Raw genomic sequence first — 15795 nt, 5'->3', positions numbered from 1 at the left:
CCAAAACATGTTGCTAATAAAAGGGTAACCCTGAATCATCCAAACTGGGACACATTGGAGAGGGAAAGAGCTGGGTCCACGGGCGATCAGCGGGCCATCCCAGGGAAGCTGTCACCCTATAAGGAAATGTCAAATAGGGAACGAGACCCAGGTTTTCTGACATTAGTCTACATTGGTTTATCCTGGATGTGCATTCAATGTAATACTTGTGGAATTTGCATTTCGTAGTAGGAGAATAAGCGTAGATATAAGGATATGTTTAATAAGCAAAAATCTTTTTTAAGAAGTTTGGTTTCTTACAGTAGGCAGAAATGTCACTGCCTGTTTGATGTTAGGCAAGATCTGTAGCTTCTCTGTGCCTCAGTTTCCTCATTTTTAAAATCGGGAAAATAGCAGTTACCTCATAGGGTTACTCTAAGTATTAAATCATTCACTACAGGTAGAAAAGTGCCTGATACCTAACACATATTAAATACATCTCACATATTATTTTAATACTGTATTAGTAAAGACATTTTGTAAAATTCAGTGGACTATAAGAACATAGAATTTGATTGGAGGAACATTACTTTATACCTCTCAATTCCCCATTCATTTTATCGAATGATTATGAAGAGAGATTGTGTTTTCTGAATGTATGGAACATCCACAGTTTTTCTTTGTTCGCTTATATTTTAATAAATGGCGCTATCTGGGGTTCAACAGGGAGCTCTTCGCCGTGCCCTGCGGACACACACCCATGTGCATCAGACGTCCCTTCAGCTCCTCAGGGTCTCCGGGAACGACTGCCTGGGCCTGGGGGGTGCCCTGGGTGAACAGACTTCCCAAGCTTCGAGCGTCCTCCCAGATCTGTCGGTCTGGGGGATGGCTGTGTCCTGGGCCCGGTGTCTACGTGAAAATAAGGAGTCACAGGAGGGAGAGTCGGGGGCGGACAGGCCAAGGTCCCTGGCTGGGACTGAAACCACTCCTGAAGTCCCCCAGGGGGAAAAGCAGCTTCTCCTCCCAGCCACCTCCCAGGCCCCCCCAGCAGTTTATTCTACTGGTTCCTGTGCAGATTGTTTTTTTGGCTATGACTAACAGAAGCTTAAAAGTGGACTATTTTCTTTACCATTTCTTCCTGCAAAATTCCTACAAAATGATTAACAAAATTACATGAGAACTAGTTCCCCTCGAAAATTGCCTTTCTTAACCCTTAGGGCTGTGTGTATTATGGTCACGTCCCATCCAGACTAAGAAAATTCAGACTCTTGGCCCAGATGAGATGTAAGCAAAGCAGCAGCTCGGATACCTACCAAATCATTCCTTGGTTGTAGACTAAATGTAGCACGTTCTCAGCTATTTTGAATTCTCCATATTCAGGCTATGAGAGAAAAAGAACCGCGTTAGAAAAAGTTGCGAAGTTCTTTGCGTAACCAGTTCACTGTACTCGCAGGTGGGGGGTCCTTCGCTCTCATGGCAGTGATCTCTCAGCGGTGCCATCCCCACCTTTCGCTGTCCCCTCACGTACTTCCTTTCCGTGTGTTCCCCTGACTGCCTCCCAGTCTTGGCATCAGGAAAGGACGGATTTGGCGTGTCAGGTTCCCGGCAAGCGCAGCATTTTACTTACAAACTTGTTTTCCAGGTCCCAGCACCAGTAGTCACTTAAGTACCGAACGAAGAGTCCCCGGAAGAAGTCAATGAGCAGGATGCTCGCCACGGTGAAGAGCATGTCAATGACGGAGAGCTTCAGCATCTCCTGAAACACAGGGGCCCCGGATGCCGCCACGCCCCGCCCTCCCCCTCCCCCGCTGCCCTTCCTCCAGGGCCCTCCTGGTCTCTGTTCCTCCCCGCGGGCCTGAGCGGGAGGACCCCTCCAGTGGCATCTTCATTTCGCATCTTTAGAAGGGCAGTGGGCAGAAGGATGGGATCCTGGCACATAATCTATGCTCGATAAATGCTGGCTAATTTGAAGTTTGACATCTGAAGCCAGCGCTACATGGAACTAGGAAAGAATCTAAGGTCTGTGGTCTGAGCCGCGGGAGACTCCGCGAGGCCGGTGACCCGCTGCCCTGGGGTAGCGCCCTGGGGTGAGGTGCTCTGCGCAGATGAGGGCCCAGACGTGGGGCAGACGTCTGGGTTCAGGCTTCCCTCTGCTCCTTTCTCTGTGTCCCTGGGCAATGCCACTCGTGCCTTAGTTTCCTCACTGTGCCCACAAGGGTGACAATGACAGGACTCTGATGAGGACTAAGCGCTTAGAACAGGGCCCAGCATGTAGGAAATGCTGCGTGGGTCTTTGCACTGATTATTATTAATAACTTTCGGACCTGGAAACCCAAACCTCCCTGAACTTCCCTGTTCTGTAAAACACGGACGGCGACACCGCAGAGAGCTGCTGGGGTTGCGTGAGGAAGCGGAGGAGAAAGGAACCACCTGGCCGACGTATGTTTCCCAGCACTGGCCCTGCGGACTCTGCGTGTCCGGCGTGCTGCCGTTGGCCTTCGCGAGGGGCGCGGCGCGGGGCGGAAGGCTGCTCTCGGCCAAGGCCCACGTGCTGTTCCTCCTGAGCCCCACTCCGGGCCCAGGCGTGGCCCATGGCTCCCCTGCAGGGGCTGTCCTGGTGGCAAAGAGACTGGTGGAGTCCGACCAATGGCTTGTGTTACTTTTGGTAGCGGCGTCCTGCGGAAAGAGGGAGGGAGGGAGGAGGGAAGGAAGAGAAAAGGTTGTTCACGTATTTCTGAATAGGAACCCCTCGTGGACACCAAGGGTCACGTTGTATTGTTTGGGAACAGCCATTCTCTCTCTCTCTCTCTCTCTCTCTCTCTCTCTCTCTCTCTCTCGACAGCAGCTTGACTAGACTTGGCCCCAGGAACGGAACACAGAGACATAACGGGTCGTATTTATTGGTCCCCAGTAAGTGTCAGAAACTGCTTCAGCTCACGCATTTTATCTCTTCTCGTCCTCCGGGAGTGAGAGGTAAGGATATTACCCCACGCTCAGAGGAGATTGGAACTCATGAGTTCCAGTCTGACGCTCGAGGTTGTGCCGCTAGTGAGTGGCAGGAAGGACCCACGTCTGCGGAAACTCAGGGCCCTGACGCAGAAAATTACTCTCTGTGTCCTCTTCTGCCTGTTAGTCTTGAAATTCGAAGCTAGTGCGGCGTGCCCTGGCAACCCACCGCGAGAAAGCGCCTCCTCCCCGCCTCCCCTGCCCCAGCACTGGGGCCGGGCTCGCGGGTGGAGCAGGCTGAACCTGATGCCGAGGCTGCCTGGGCTGGGAGCGGGCGCTCCTGCCCGGCTGGGCTGGCAGGGCCCACTCTGGTCTGTCCCCGTGAGACGGTTGTTCTCTCCTGACTTCCTGAGTGAGGCCCAGGGCCTGCTGCTCTTCCTGGGATCACCTGCAATGGTTTTTTCAGACGGCATTCAAGGAAACGGGTAATATACTACGAAGAGTCAAAAAGCCCCGAGTTCTCATCCGGCACTGTCACCTACTAGCCATGGACTGTGGCCCGAGTTTCTTTACCTGGGAAATGGGCTCATTTTTCTACCCTCACCTCGAGAAGGCCACGGTGGAGTTGAGTTTTGAGGGAGAAGTGTGGAACGCAGACTCAGCGTGGTGTGACGACCACGATGAAGACGCTGGTGGGGGCGGGGGCAGGGCAGAGGTGGGGGGTGGCTGTCCAGGGGGCACTCACCTCAATGCTCATGCTGTTGACTTTGTCCAGGAGGGCAATGATCAGACTGTAGAGATTCCCCAGGTACAGCACAAGGACCCTGCAAGCCACAAGCCCACCTTGAGAGCAAGACCACCGCACACAAGGCCACGGTTCTGGACCCACCCCGTGGTTCTAGAGGCTATGGGTACACCAAGACCGTGGCTGCCTCATGTGGCTTCCTTGAGAATCACCTTGAGGGCCTTTAAGAAAATACAGAATTCCAGAATCCACCTGCTCAGTAGGTCTGGGGCGTCTGGGAATGTTTTTGCAGCCTCTCCAGGGGACTCCACATTGCGTATCTTTGGGTCAGCGCCCTAGAAACGCCGGGAGGGCAGGAAGGGTGTGAGTGTAGGAAGTGGGCTCTAAATTGTGATGTAAAGTGTGTCTTTGTGTCATGTTTCTGGTCTGTAAAGTGATTTTCCACGAATTATCTCATTTGATCCTCACAACAGCTCTGTGAGGTACACTCTAGAACAATCCTGCTTTAGGGACAGGCACACCGAACACGGAGCCAGCTCACTGACCAGCTCAGCTCGCACAGGGAAAAGGGATGCAGTTTCAGTGCTCCCGAAGTACAGGCAGGACCCCCCAGGAGCACTGAGGGGCGTGGGTACAGCTATGCCATGGGGACCCCTGGGATGTTGCTGGAATCTTCCAGCAACAGTCTAGATCAGCTAGTGATCGAAGACTTGACATCAGTTTCCCAGCGATGAAAGGTTTTGGAAACACATGAGGGAACTTCCCAGGAAGCAGCCTTGGGTCTTGCTGCAAACCTGTCCGGGGGAGCAGGACGAGAAAGGAAAATGGCAGGTGTGTAGATGCTTCAGTGGGACAACAATTGGTGCTCTGAGAATCATGAAGCCAAGGTCACTTTCAGATAGAAAACATCTGTACCTTGAGGAAAAGACTCCAAATTGCAGTCATGAGTTGGCCACAGGCCTCCCGGTGCGGAGTTGACCTGTGTGCAGTCAGTGGGCAGAGAGCAGGGGAGGGGGCCCCTCAGGGGACAGCACTGTGACTCTCGATGGCCTTCCCTCTGAAACTGTGAGGGGCTTCCCTTCCATGCAATGCCGGGGCCTTTTCAACGCTGCATCGCGGTACCAAGCCAGGGAGGGCCCTCGGCGTCAGGCAGTAGGCGTCGGCTGGAGGAAGGATTGGATAAACCTCATCTCCTGCCATCTTGGCATTGCCATCGTGCTGGTTTTCTCTTGGATAAAAGGTAACACGGTCTGCTGGTAAGTTAATGGAACTAAAATAATAAGGCTCACTCTTATTACTGGAATTAGCCCTCACTTGTCTGGGGCAGTCTCGGATGCCTCTGTTTCTCTAGTTTGGAGCATGAGTAACGAGGCCAATCTGTGTAATAGGATTGCCTGTAGACCAAATGCAATAACGGCATCGATCCTCCCAGTGCCCGCTAGCGAGGAAGGAGCTGAGGAAGGCACCTCTCTCTTCCAGGTCAAAAGAGCTGTGAGCGGAGCACAAGGAACCGGGGCTGAGCCAGGGCCCAAGCCTTGCTCCAGGTCTGCGCGGGGCTGCGCGGCTCTGGCCAACCCCTTGCTCTTTCATGTTTTTCTGTCTTTGAAAGGACGGTTCAGAGGTTGGAAAGTATGACTTTCAAACCAAGCCGTCTCCTTGCCTGTTTTGTGAGTGAAGGTGTGTTGGACACAGACACACACAGCCACACCCTTTCGTTTTCGTGTCACCTATGGCTACTTCCAAGCCACAGCCTCGGAGTTGAGTGGTCGCGACAGAGACGGTGTGACCCGTGACTCCTCAAACATTTACTGCCTGCTCCTTTGCAGATGTTTGCCGACTCCTGGGCGAGAGCAAATCTTTCCGAAGTCGTCTGTGGAAAACTAGTTCTGTAGAATGTTATCAGGTGTCACAAGAGAAGACAGGTGACAGCAACATAGACGGGGCGAGGGTGGCAGCGAGTGAGCAGGGTTCTCTGCGCCTCCTGCTGTCGCATGCGGTTTAACAAGACTCGCCCGGCCCTGCTGCGGCGGTTTAATTTACAGATGAGGAGACACGCTCCAGGGAAGAGGTGGATTTTTCAGGAACACAGTGATAACGCCGGTGCTGGACACAGCGCGGCCGTCCCGGCTCCTGAAGGGGAGCCTGACGCTCCCTCCGACACACCTGCCTGTCACCACCACCTGCTTTCGCAGCCACGGGCCATCCTGCACGGCCCGAGAAACCCTTTGGGTCTATGCTTTTGGGAATTGCCAGCAAAGCATCTACTGTTCCTCTCACGTCTGGGAGAACAGCCTGGGTCTCTCTCGCCGCTCAGACAAACCGCGGAGAGAACTCAACAGTGAGGACGACCAGACACACTCACCGTCATCTTCTTGGTCCCCTTTGCTATCTGGCGTTTCTGCCTGTTCTTCCCTTTGCCCTCTTCTTTCTCCCCCTCTATCCCCTTTCCCTCTTCCCCTGTCCCCCACCCCCTCTCTTCCCTCCTGGAACCTGCTTTTCTTGAGCTGCGTCTACAGGTGAGCCCTGTGCTAAGTGTGGGGGAAAGAAGCCAGCCGGCTCTTGAGGCGCGAACATTCCCACCATGGGTGGCAGATGGCTGAGCCACCCGTGGCCTCTCCTGGCGGGGCAGTCCTACCTCGCCAGCTGGAAGCGCAGTGTGGTCCGCGGGTGGTACATCTCCAAGGCGGCGATGAGGTCAAAGGCAGATGGCGCCAGCATGGTGACGAGGGAGACCACCACACTCACCTACCAAGAGAGTAAGTGCCAGACCCCACATTCCCCGGGGTCCCCCACCCCAACCTCATTACCTGCATTTGGTCTCTTGGCCTGATGCTGGGTCAGTGGGCAGCCACCAAGTCAACAGACCTACACGGGAAACCTCCCGAAATCGCTGCAATCAGCTTTTGTCAAATGACTGTGGTCACTTTGTCATAACTGTACATATAATTTTTAAGGAACTCTCCTTAACTGTTCTGAGGACACAAATACATGCCATTTGGGGTTCACTGGCATTTCTGCCACATTTTCCAATTACCGCCTCCTTCTATTTATACTTCCCTGACCTTGGGTGGAAGATGGAAATAACTGAAACTATTACGAATAGCAAAGGGAAGACGGAGAGGTAATTTAATGTTCTTTCTGTCCATGGAAGATTAATTATTTAGAGTCATGCCTGGCTCTTGTTTCTCTGTGCGTAGAACAAAAGACAGAGGAGTTTTAGCTGGTACACAGATGTGTGAGCTAAAATAAGGAATAATGTCTGATATATCTTGCAAAAAACCACCCATCTATCTGTAAACACACAAACACACGTGTGCATAACCCATTTAATGGACATGAAGTAGAAAGAGGCATGGGAAAAGATCAGCTGCGCAGTCTCAGATTTTGATAAATTATCGAATATTGATGAATACGCACAGGATAAACTGATGGCCATCTTGTCATCTACACCCTCTGCTTTTTAAATCCCAAAGGACGGTAACAATTCTCCCAGAAGTGGTCTGAGAAGTGGTTTCTGTGCCATTTCTGCCTTTTAAATCTTCGCAGGTCAATTGGGCTGACCTTTCAGGACAATGGTCCATAGAAAATTCTAAGAATTCTAAAACTGTCCATAACCTTCCACTTGGCAATTTTCTATTTATGGGAATATTCACACAAGGGGGAAAAGACTGTTTAAAACACAAGCCGTTTGTGTGGCGCTGGCCCTGGAAGCATTGTTTGTAGTTTAGATACACAGAAACCAGCTAAGCGCTCACAAACTGGTCCCGGTCGACCTGGATCCGCATGATGGAACCCAGTGCAGAGTTAAGCCAGCCTGCAGGTCGTGCCACGCTGTGGAAGCACCGATGGGAAGAAACAGATGTGGCAAAGGCAGGGCTCACAGGGAGGAGACAGTGTGAATGCTCCAAGGTGTTTCTGAATCAAAATCTTGCCCCATGAAGACCAATCAAATCATTTCGCCGAGACGTGGTGCTGCCACTCTGGCTCAGAGCCCCATAGTCCCTGCTCTAGGAGGGGAGGACTAGACTTTCTCCCTAGAGATGTCACTACCGTACGCACTTAAGAAACAGAGGGCTGGGCTACTTCTGCGTCTCTTCTGGAGGGTGCCGCGGGTAATGGCAGTGGTACCTCATTCTTTTCCCAAAGCGTCAGCTCCTTCTTGGACTGCTCCAGCTTCTGGGACCGGTCCACCACGAAGTAGATGAGGTAGATGCTCCCAGCCAGCGACAGCAGCACCAGGATGTTGGCGATGATCCTCAGGCAGATGGTCACTGCCCTGGGGGAGAGGCAGGTGTGCTCAGAGCACCACCACGCACAGACTTGGGGACTGAAGCATGCGGCTAAGGGGATTCCCTGCCCTGAAGAGTCAGGGCTCTTTCCTTACCCACTGGAATCCCTCATCTCCTAAGAGATCGACAACGCGTCATAAATGCAACTGGCCAGCATCAACGAGGCTTTAAACAGGTAAACAACCACACTGCGTTTAGCGTCCAGGTGTTTGGGTTTCAGTTTTTTCCTACTTAAAATTGGAGTCCTGTAGTTGGTGCATTTAAGATACAGGAGTTCAAGTAAACGTGTTCAGCAGAAAGAGTGAGGGACGGAAGGAAGGAGGGAAGGGGTGGGAGGGAGGGAGGACGACTGATTCTGCCTGTCATTCCATATAATGAACCCGACGTACCATACACAGTCATGTGCCATGTAACAATGTTTTGGTCAACAACAGACTGATGGTGGTCCCAGAAGATTATAATGGAGCTGAAAAATCTCTGTTGCCTGGTGACATCGCAGTGCAACAAATTGCTCGTGTGTTTGTGGTGACGCTGGTGTGAACAAACCCACATGTGCCAGTCGCATGAAATTATAGCACATACAATTACATGCAGTGCATAATACTGATAATAAGGGACTGTGCCACTGGTTTGGTATTTACTATACTTTTGATCATTATTTTCGAGCGCACTCCTTGTATTTATTTTTAAAAAAGTTAAGTGTAAAACAGCCTCAGGCAGGTCCTTCAGGAGGTGTTCCAGAAGAAGGCATTGTTATCACAGGAGTTGACAGCTGTTATTATTGTCCTGTGTGTTGTTGTCCCCAAAGTCCTTCCAGTGGGACAAGATGTGGAGGTGGAAGGCGGTGATATTGATGACGCTGACCCTGTGTGGGCCTAGGCTGATGTGTGTGCTGGTGTGTCAGTTTTTAACAAAACAGTTTGAAAAGTAAAAAAATGAAATAAAAATAGACAAAAGCTTATAGAATATGGATATAAAGAAAGAATAATTTTGTACAGCTCTACAATGTATTTGTGTCTTAAGCTAAGTGTTATTACAAAAGAGTCAAAAAGTTTTAAAAAATTGAAAAGTTTTTAATGTAAAAAAGTGACAGTAAACTAAAGAACTAAGGTAAATTTGTTATTGAAGAAAGAAACTTTAAAAAAAATAAATTTGGTGTAGCCTCAGTGTGCAGTGTTGATAAAGTCTAGAGCCGTGCGCAGTAACGTCCGAGGCCTCCGCACTCACGGGCTCACCCAGAGCAATTCAGTCCTGCGAGCTCCATTCGTGGTAAGTGCCCTGCGCAGGTACAGCGTCTTTTATCTTATGCCATATTTTCACTATAGCTTTCTATGTTTAGCTCTGTTTAGATACACAGATACTTAGCACTGTGTTATAGTCACCTACAGCATTCAGTACAGTGACACGCTGTGCAGGTTTGTAGCTTGGAGCAACAGGCTGTGCCACACAGCCTCGGTGTGCAGTAGGCTATGCCATTTAGGGATCTGTAAGTACACTCCGTGACGTTCCCTCAACAATGACAGTGCTAAAGACATTTCTCTGACCGTGTCCCTGTTGCTGTGAGAGCGTGATTCTATTTCCCTGGTAGTTCCTTAGCTATTTTCCCTCTAGAAGTTTGCTCTCAAACTGTTTAGTCTTTTTCACCGCTGTATCCTCAGCTCTTAGAACAGGCTTAGCACATGCAGGCGCTTAATAAATAAATGAATGAGTAAATAAAGGAGCAGCTAAACGACCACAAGATAGGACATGGGGCTCATCTCTTCCTCGCTGGGTCTCCCTTCCTGCATGCCTCTTAGTATGGGCAGATCTCCGAATGAGTGGCGATTCTAGTATTTACATATATGTTTCCAGTTTTATCTGAAACACGTCCATTGTTTCTAACACCAGAGGACAACTCACTGTCTGACTTCAGTTGTCATATTTTTAAGGCATCTTCTCCTGCCAGCTTTGGAGCCTGTCTTAGCTTGGTGTACCCGGAAAGAGAACCCCAGGCCTTTCTGCAGGTATGAATAGTTCATCTGAGACGTGAGCTCAGAAAGCGGAGGTTCTGGTCTGGGGGAGGGGAGCAGGAGGGAGAAGCCATCGGCCCCAGAACAGGTGCTGGAGTTGGCTGTGCAGAGGCAACTGCAGGACCTTCTGAGGGGCCCATGAAATGCCTCTCGGAACTGCCTGCCCAGTGCGAAATAGAAAAACATTTCTCCCACTGCCTGTGTCCAGGGGACTCTATGAGCATGAACTCTAGCATTACACCCAGCCTCTCGGTTGCACGTGTGTGCGTGTTGCCTGGAACCCCGTGGGCACCCCACGCTGCAGCCGCAGAGGCTCCCTGGGCACCAGGCAAGGACGCCAGCAAGGGGTACACGTGTGCCCCTGGTGGCAGCCTGCACAGCCCTGCCCGGCAGCAGGGGCTGGAGGAAGGTGTGGCCGAGAGGTGAATCATGTGTTCTGTGAGATTTCCCCTGCTGGGGACCTTGGGCAGGTTGTGGTACCTCCTCTGCATGTGTGTCTGCCCTTCCTCTGCACAATGAGGACCTCACTCCCAGATGAAATGATCGATGTCACCTTGCTTGGTAAAAGTAAACACATGGCACCCTATGATATTATTATGACCAACTGTGGTGGAGGAGACCTACAGATAAAGAATCAAGAGGGCAGAATCCCATGTTTTCACTTCCTGGGTGAGGGGTGCAGGCTCACAAGGTCACGGGTGTTTCGTGGATATGAATGACAGGGAGGGCTGCAGTCCATTCTCTGGCTGCCTGCAGACAGTCTTTCCCAACTCAACTCCCCTTGCTGCCTCTCCTTGTCCCAGAGGCCGGGTGTGTGTCCTCAGTCCCCACGTCCTTGTCTACACCAGTCCTCTGAAGGGGCTTTCCACACTGCAGAAACTAGTCGTGAGCGCTGAAGACCCAGCAAGGATGGGGACGAGCAGATGTGTCTGTCCCCGTGAGGACAGGGCCATTGCCCTTCCTGGGAGTGGCCTCACCAGCTCTGACAGAAGGGCCTCCCCTCACCGCATAGCTCTTGAGATGTGAGAAGAGCCTCAAAACTCGGTAGTCGCCTGGGGGGGTGGTTCGTGAGCACAGCCAGATAACTTCTGTGTGTTATGACTCCAGAGACTCGTTTCTAAATAGAACGAGTATTAACGACATTCGTATAGTTGCTTCACTTAGCAAACTAGAAGGTGGTGTTCAAAATATCTCCCTTCTTATCTAAGTAAAAGACTAGGAAGTCGGTCAGCTTCGGACCTCTCCCCTTGTCACAGGGCCGCAGGAGGAGGACACGCTCCTAAATACTGCCACAGAAAAGTCACCAGTTCCCTCGGAGCACATTGCTAGAAGGACGGACATTGAGAAGAAAGAGCAGCCGCCTGGCGATTGCGAAAATAGGACGCAGATCATCTTGTAATTTTTGTACCAAATGCAAACAAAACTTATCAATGAATTGAACATGAGTATTAATACCTACAGGTTTTTGCTTTTCTTCTTTTCCTGTTCTTCCAGTATAGCCTCCTTTAAGGAAAAACACACACGGCGTCAAAAGCTTAGCAGCATCATTAACACGTTCACTGCCACGAGACTCGTATTTAACTCACTGGAGTCTTTTCCCCGGGGACACGGGAAGCACGTATAAAACCTTACTTGTTGATGTCTTATTGTTATAATCAATTAGAAGACAATTTAATTCTGAAAACATGGATTAAATGAATAGAAGTCAATACACTTCATTTTTCTATTTATGTTTACCTTTAAGTTACACTTGAAGTTTTCATTCTATTTTTGTAATAAAACACTGTGTCCCCAAGGAAAAGTTTCTGGTTTTGTGTGTGTGTGTGTGTGTGTGTGTGTGTGTGTGGCGGTCAATGTGTTAATCATAAATTATCAGAAATTGTCTGTGTGTGTGTGTGTGTGTGTGTGTGTGTGTGTGGCGGTCAATGTGTTAATCATAAATCATCAGAAATAATTTATCCAATAATTTAACTCATATCTTCAATGTCTAAGACTTTATTCTGTAAGATTCTATTGATATAAATGAATTTAATATCAATTATCTAATAAGTAGTTGAGAAAAGGAAATTGGGGATTGGAAAGAGGAAATGGACGTGGTATGGGTATGATGATTTAAATTATCTAAATACCTTTTTTTTTCTCAAAATAGGGCACCGTCTAGCTGTCTGTGTAGTTCAGGAGACCCAAGCCTCCGAATGCTTTGGACTGACTTGTCTTCTAAGCTAAAAATAAAATGTATAGTCCCCACATTTATGTATTTATTCCTTTTCAGGTTACGTACATGCAACACGGTAATAATCCATTGTGTAAATTATCAAACATACAAACCGAAAATTTAGAAGGATGGAGTAAAAAAATTAAAAACAAAGAGAAGCTCCAGAATGTTCTTCCTGTACTCTGTGGGATCATGTGGTGCGTTTCCTGGGGCATGCTCAGCTTGCTTTGCAAACAGCTGCCCTGGACGATGAGCACCTGGGAGGAGGTCGGTGCTGCCTGCCCTCAGAGGGCAGCCGTGACTGACACCTGGTCTCAGAGCCCGGACCCCACAGTGCCCGCCCCGAGGCCTGCACAGGTCGCTCACCCTGATGCTGTTCACGATGGCAGCCGTCTTGCTCTCCGCTGCCTCTGGGTTTCCGATGAGGTAATCCCAGGCGCAAAACACCCGCCAGCAGAAGGTGTAGTTTTCTCTGGAGGCGCTGGCCAGGCTGGTGCGGGAGTTCTTAGCCATCCTGCGAAAGAGGAGCCAGAAGGGGTCACAGGAGTCGCAGGAATGAGCTCGCCCCCACGGGGCCTTGGTGTGAGTTGGGAAAAGCTGCCCCTCCTGGGTGGCCGCAGCTTCTCAGGTCACTGCCGGGCACCGGCTGGATTTCAGTCCACACTTGTGCCCTGGGCCAGCACCCTGAACGGTGTGAAAACCGCAGTGGCCTGTTGTTGCGTGAGTCCATTTGACAAGGACAAGGTCCCTGCAGACGTGTGTCCCCCGGGAGCCAGCTATTCCCACCTCTAGGTAGCTGTGGTTATGAAATAAAATCCTTTAAGCTGAATCAGTCTCGGGGCTCCTGCCCATGGAAACTCTACCCCTTGGGGCCCCATGGAATACGTGGGGTCCCCCTAGCACGTGACATTCCTTTAGATATTTGAAGGCAGGAATCAGGGTCCCTCCGAGGGGAAACTCCCTGCTCTGCAGAGCATTTCCCCGTCACGAGCTCTTTGCCCTCTGTCCAGACTTGCTCTCCAGTTCGCTCTGATTCGTCTCTCGGCACGCTGACTGCCACACTAGGAAAAAAAAAAATTTCCCCGGGGCCACAGTGTTTTATTAAAACAAAATGATCCTTTCTAATGTGTTTATTTTTTATTGTTTTCTGTGCGTGAGTTATATGTAACGTACTCCATGTTTTTAGAATTAAATCGTCAATATTAATTGTAACAATAAGAACATCAACAAGGAAGATTTTCACGAACCAACTGTAGGATTTTGCTTCACGCAGCTCTGGGCTCAAAACTAGGCTGAGTTAAATACAACTCACGTGGCAGTCAGTGTTAAATTGCAGCGTCTAGGAAAGGGCCTGAGTCTCCCAGGTGGGGCCACCAGGAGCTAAGCTGGGAAGCTCTGGGGGAACCGAAGGCCCCCAAGTCACTGTGCACCTCCTCAGGTTTTACTTGCTTATTGGTTTATTGTCTTGTGTTTTTATGCCAAGCTCTTCTCTCTGCACTTTGCTAACAAGCCACGTGGGCGCAGCAGAGAAGGGGGGTGTCCAGATCAGACAGGAGCGGCAGGCAGCCAAGATGGGCTTGGAGCCTCCCTGTCAGTCTGCATGTACCGGGCTCCCGCACGGAAGCACAGGTTAGGCTGGGAGGGAAATGGGGGACTTCGTGAGCCCTTCTGCACAGTTTACAGACGAGGCCCAGGGAGGGACGGTGAGTTGCTGCAGGTCTTACAGTGGGGTGGGGGCACTCCTGACCCCGGCCGGGTAAGTCCTCTCAGTGACAGAGCACAGGTGGCACTGCACATAGCACAGTCGAGCCTGGCCTTTGCAGAATTGTAGCTAGGTCTTAGCAAACTTACAGACAAGGCAACCTCCGGTCACCTAGGTCATAGTGTCTCTCCCTCCATTAGTGCAGCTACTAGATCGTCTCGAATTACATTAACTGGTTAGTTTATACGACTCTTGTCTCTCCAGACCCAATGCGGATCCTAGCACAAGGCAAGACGTGTTCAGTAAGTACTGGTTAAAAATGAACATACCTCTTTTAGCCTTGGTCTTCTCATCTGTGAAATGGGTACAGTTAGTTTTATTCCTTAACTTTACAGAATTATTGACAAGCTTGCCTGAGATCACACATGTCATGATTCTAGAGACACAGTTTGAGAAATTGAGCTGTCGTACTTTTTTAGAAGAATGATGAAGCTGTAAGCAAACACGGCCATCCCCACCAGGAAGTACGCCAAGGGCAGCCGATAGCCGGCTCTCCCAATCCTGCGCTCCCTGCCGTAGTAGCCGTAGAAGAGGACCGAGTACTGGAGGTAGCCCTGCAAAGAGAATGCTCCGTGTCATTTCTGGTTCCCAGGTCCCAGGGCTGTGGCCCCTTCACCCCTCCCTCAAGGCCAGAGTGTGGCCAAGCGTCAGCCTCACCCCCAGGGACCAGACGGTGTCCAGGTCTTGGGCGGAGGCCACCTGCTCCTTGGGGATGGTCTTCCTGGCTGTGCTGCCAAAGGGCTGGCCCGCGATCAGCTGGCGAGAGAGGAGAGGGTGTCATGCACCCTTCTGGGTGGGGGGACAGGAGAAGAGGGGAGGTCAATCTCCGTATGCCTGTGAAGATGCCACACGTAGGAGATCTCTGGGGGTGGCTTCTGCCTCCTTCTCGCTGGCGGGGCATCCATCACGGCTAGGCGGGTTTTCTTTTTGACTCTTCAGGGTCTGCCTGGGTGTGTGTGCTGTCTCTGGGCTGGACGTGGCTTCTATGGGTGGGTTATTGAAGTCCCTAGATTTCTATGATAGATGGGACATGGCCCACTTACTGTGTGAAGATGGAGTTTAGTTGAAAAATGGATTTTATTTTATAATAACACTGGGTTCGCAAAGTGGCCCACAGGCCAGACCCAGCCCATCAGCTCTTTTTGTGTGGCCCAAGAGCTAAGAATGGTTCTTGCATTTTTAAACGGTTGGGGGAAAAAAAATCAAAAGAATAGTATTTTGTGACACATAATTATATAAAGTTCAAATTTTAATACTCATAAATAAAATTTTATTGGAACACGGCCACATTCATTGCTTGATATATTACCTATGGCCGATTTTGTGCTCTGTGGCTGGTTTGGGGAGTGGCGACAGAGACCAAATGGACCAGAAAGCCTCAAATATTTGCTTCATAGGCTTTGCAGAAAAGCAGCCGAGCCCTGTGTCAACACATGCAGCACCCTCCCCGCAAGGACCGGGAGGGCCATCATTTTATGCTACCGCTTTGCCGTCTTCTTAACCAAGGGCACTTCTTTCTCTCCTGAGCCGGTGCTCACCTCTGGAATGACAATGAAAGCACCCGTCATCGCGGCGAGGACGATGTTAATTCCAAACAACCATCTCAAGAATATGAAGTAGGAGGCAACACCAGAGCCAAAATGACCTGCAGAAAGACGAGATCATGAGAAGAGTTTATGTAAGATCCTCAGTGCGAGAACCCTCCACAAAGACACCATAATCTGCCCTGCATCAGCCGGACGCAGAGTGAGAATGCCATTGTCGTACCCATCAGCGGGTTCCTTCGCGAACGCCAGTTCAGAGAGATCAAGTTGCCCACAAACACCTACTCCTTCTACATGCAGAAAAAA

The 15795-nt window shown here is 50.4% G+C and overlaps 1 protein-coding gene across 1 annotated transcript in view; it reads right to left on the bottom strand.

Annotated features, from left to right (window-relative positions):
• The window catches only part of TMC3 (transmembrane channel-like 3), a 47091-nt gene that overhangs the window by 8432 nt on the left and 22864 nt on the right, over positions 1-15795 (bottom strand). Inside the window, exons 5-15 of the mRNA XM_012659100.1 lie at positions 15484-15590; positions 14603-14701; positions 14357-14499; positions 12550-12697; positions 11428-11471; positions 7799-7946; positions 6306-6415; positions 3671-3749; positions 2410-2655; positions 1607-1735; positions 1293-1360 (exon numbers count right to left, since the gene is read on the bottom strand). Coding sequence (XP_012514554.1) covers positions 1293-1360; positions 1607-1735; positions 2410-2655; positions 3671-3749; positions 6306-6415; positions 7799-7946; positions 11428-11471; positions 12550-12697; positions 14357-14499; positions 14603-14701; positions 15484-15590 — 1321 coding nt within the window. The remainder of the gene's footprint in view (positions 1-1292; positions 1361-1606; positions 1736-2409; positions 2656-3670; positions 3750-6305; positions 6416-7798; positions 7947-11427; positions 11472-12549; positions 12698-14356; positions 14500-14602; positions 14702-15483; positions 15591-15795) is intronic.

Source organism: Propithecus coquereli, unplaced genomic scaffold (assembly GCF_000956105.1).
Source record: "Propithecus coquereli isolate 6110/MARCELLA unplaced genomic scaffold, Pcoq_1.0 Scaffold599, whole genome shotgun sequence".
Taxonomy (NCBI): Eukaryota; Metazoa; Chordata; class Mammalia; order Primates; family Indriidae; genus Propithecus; species Propithecus coquereli.
The sequence above is the reverse complement of the archived record's forward strand: the minus strand, read 5'-3'. Positions and strand labels throughout refer to the sequence as shown.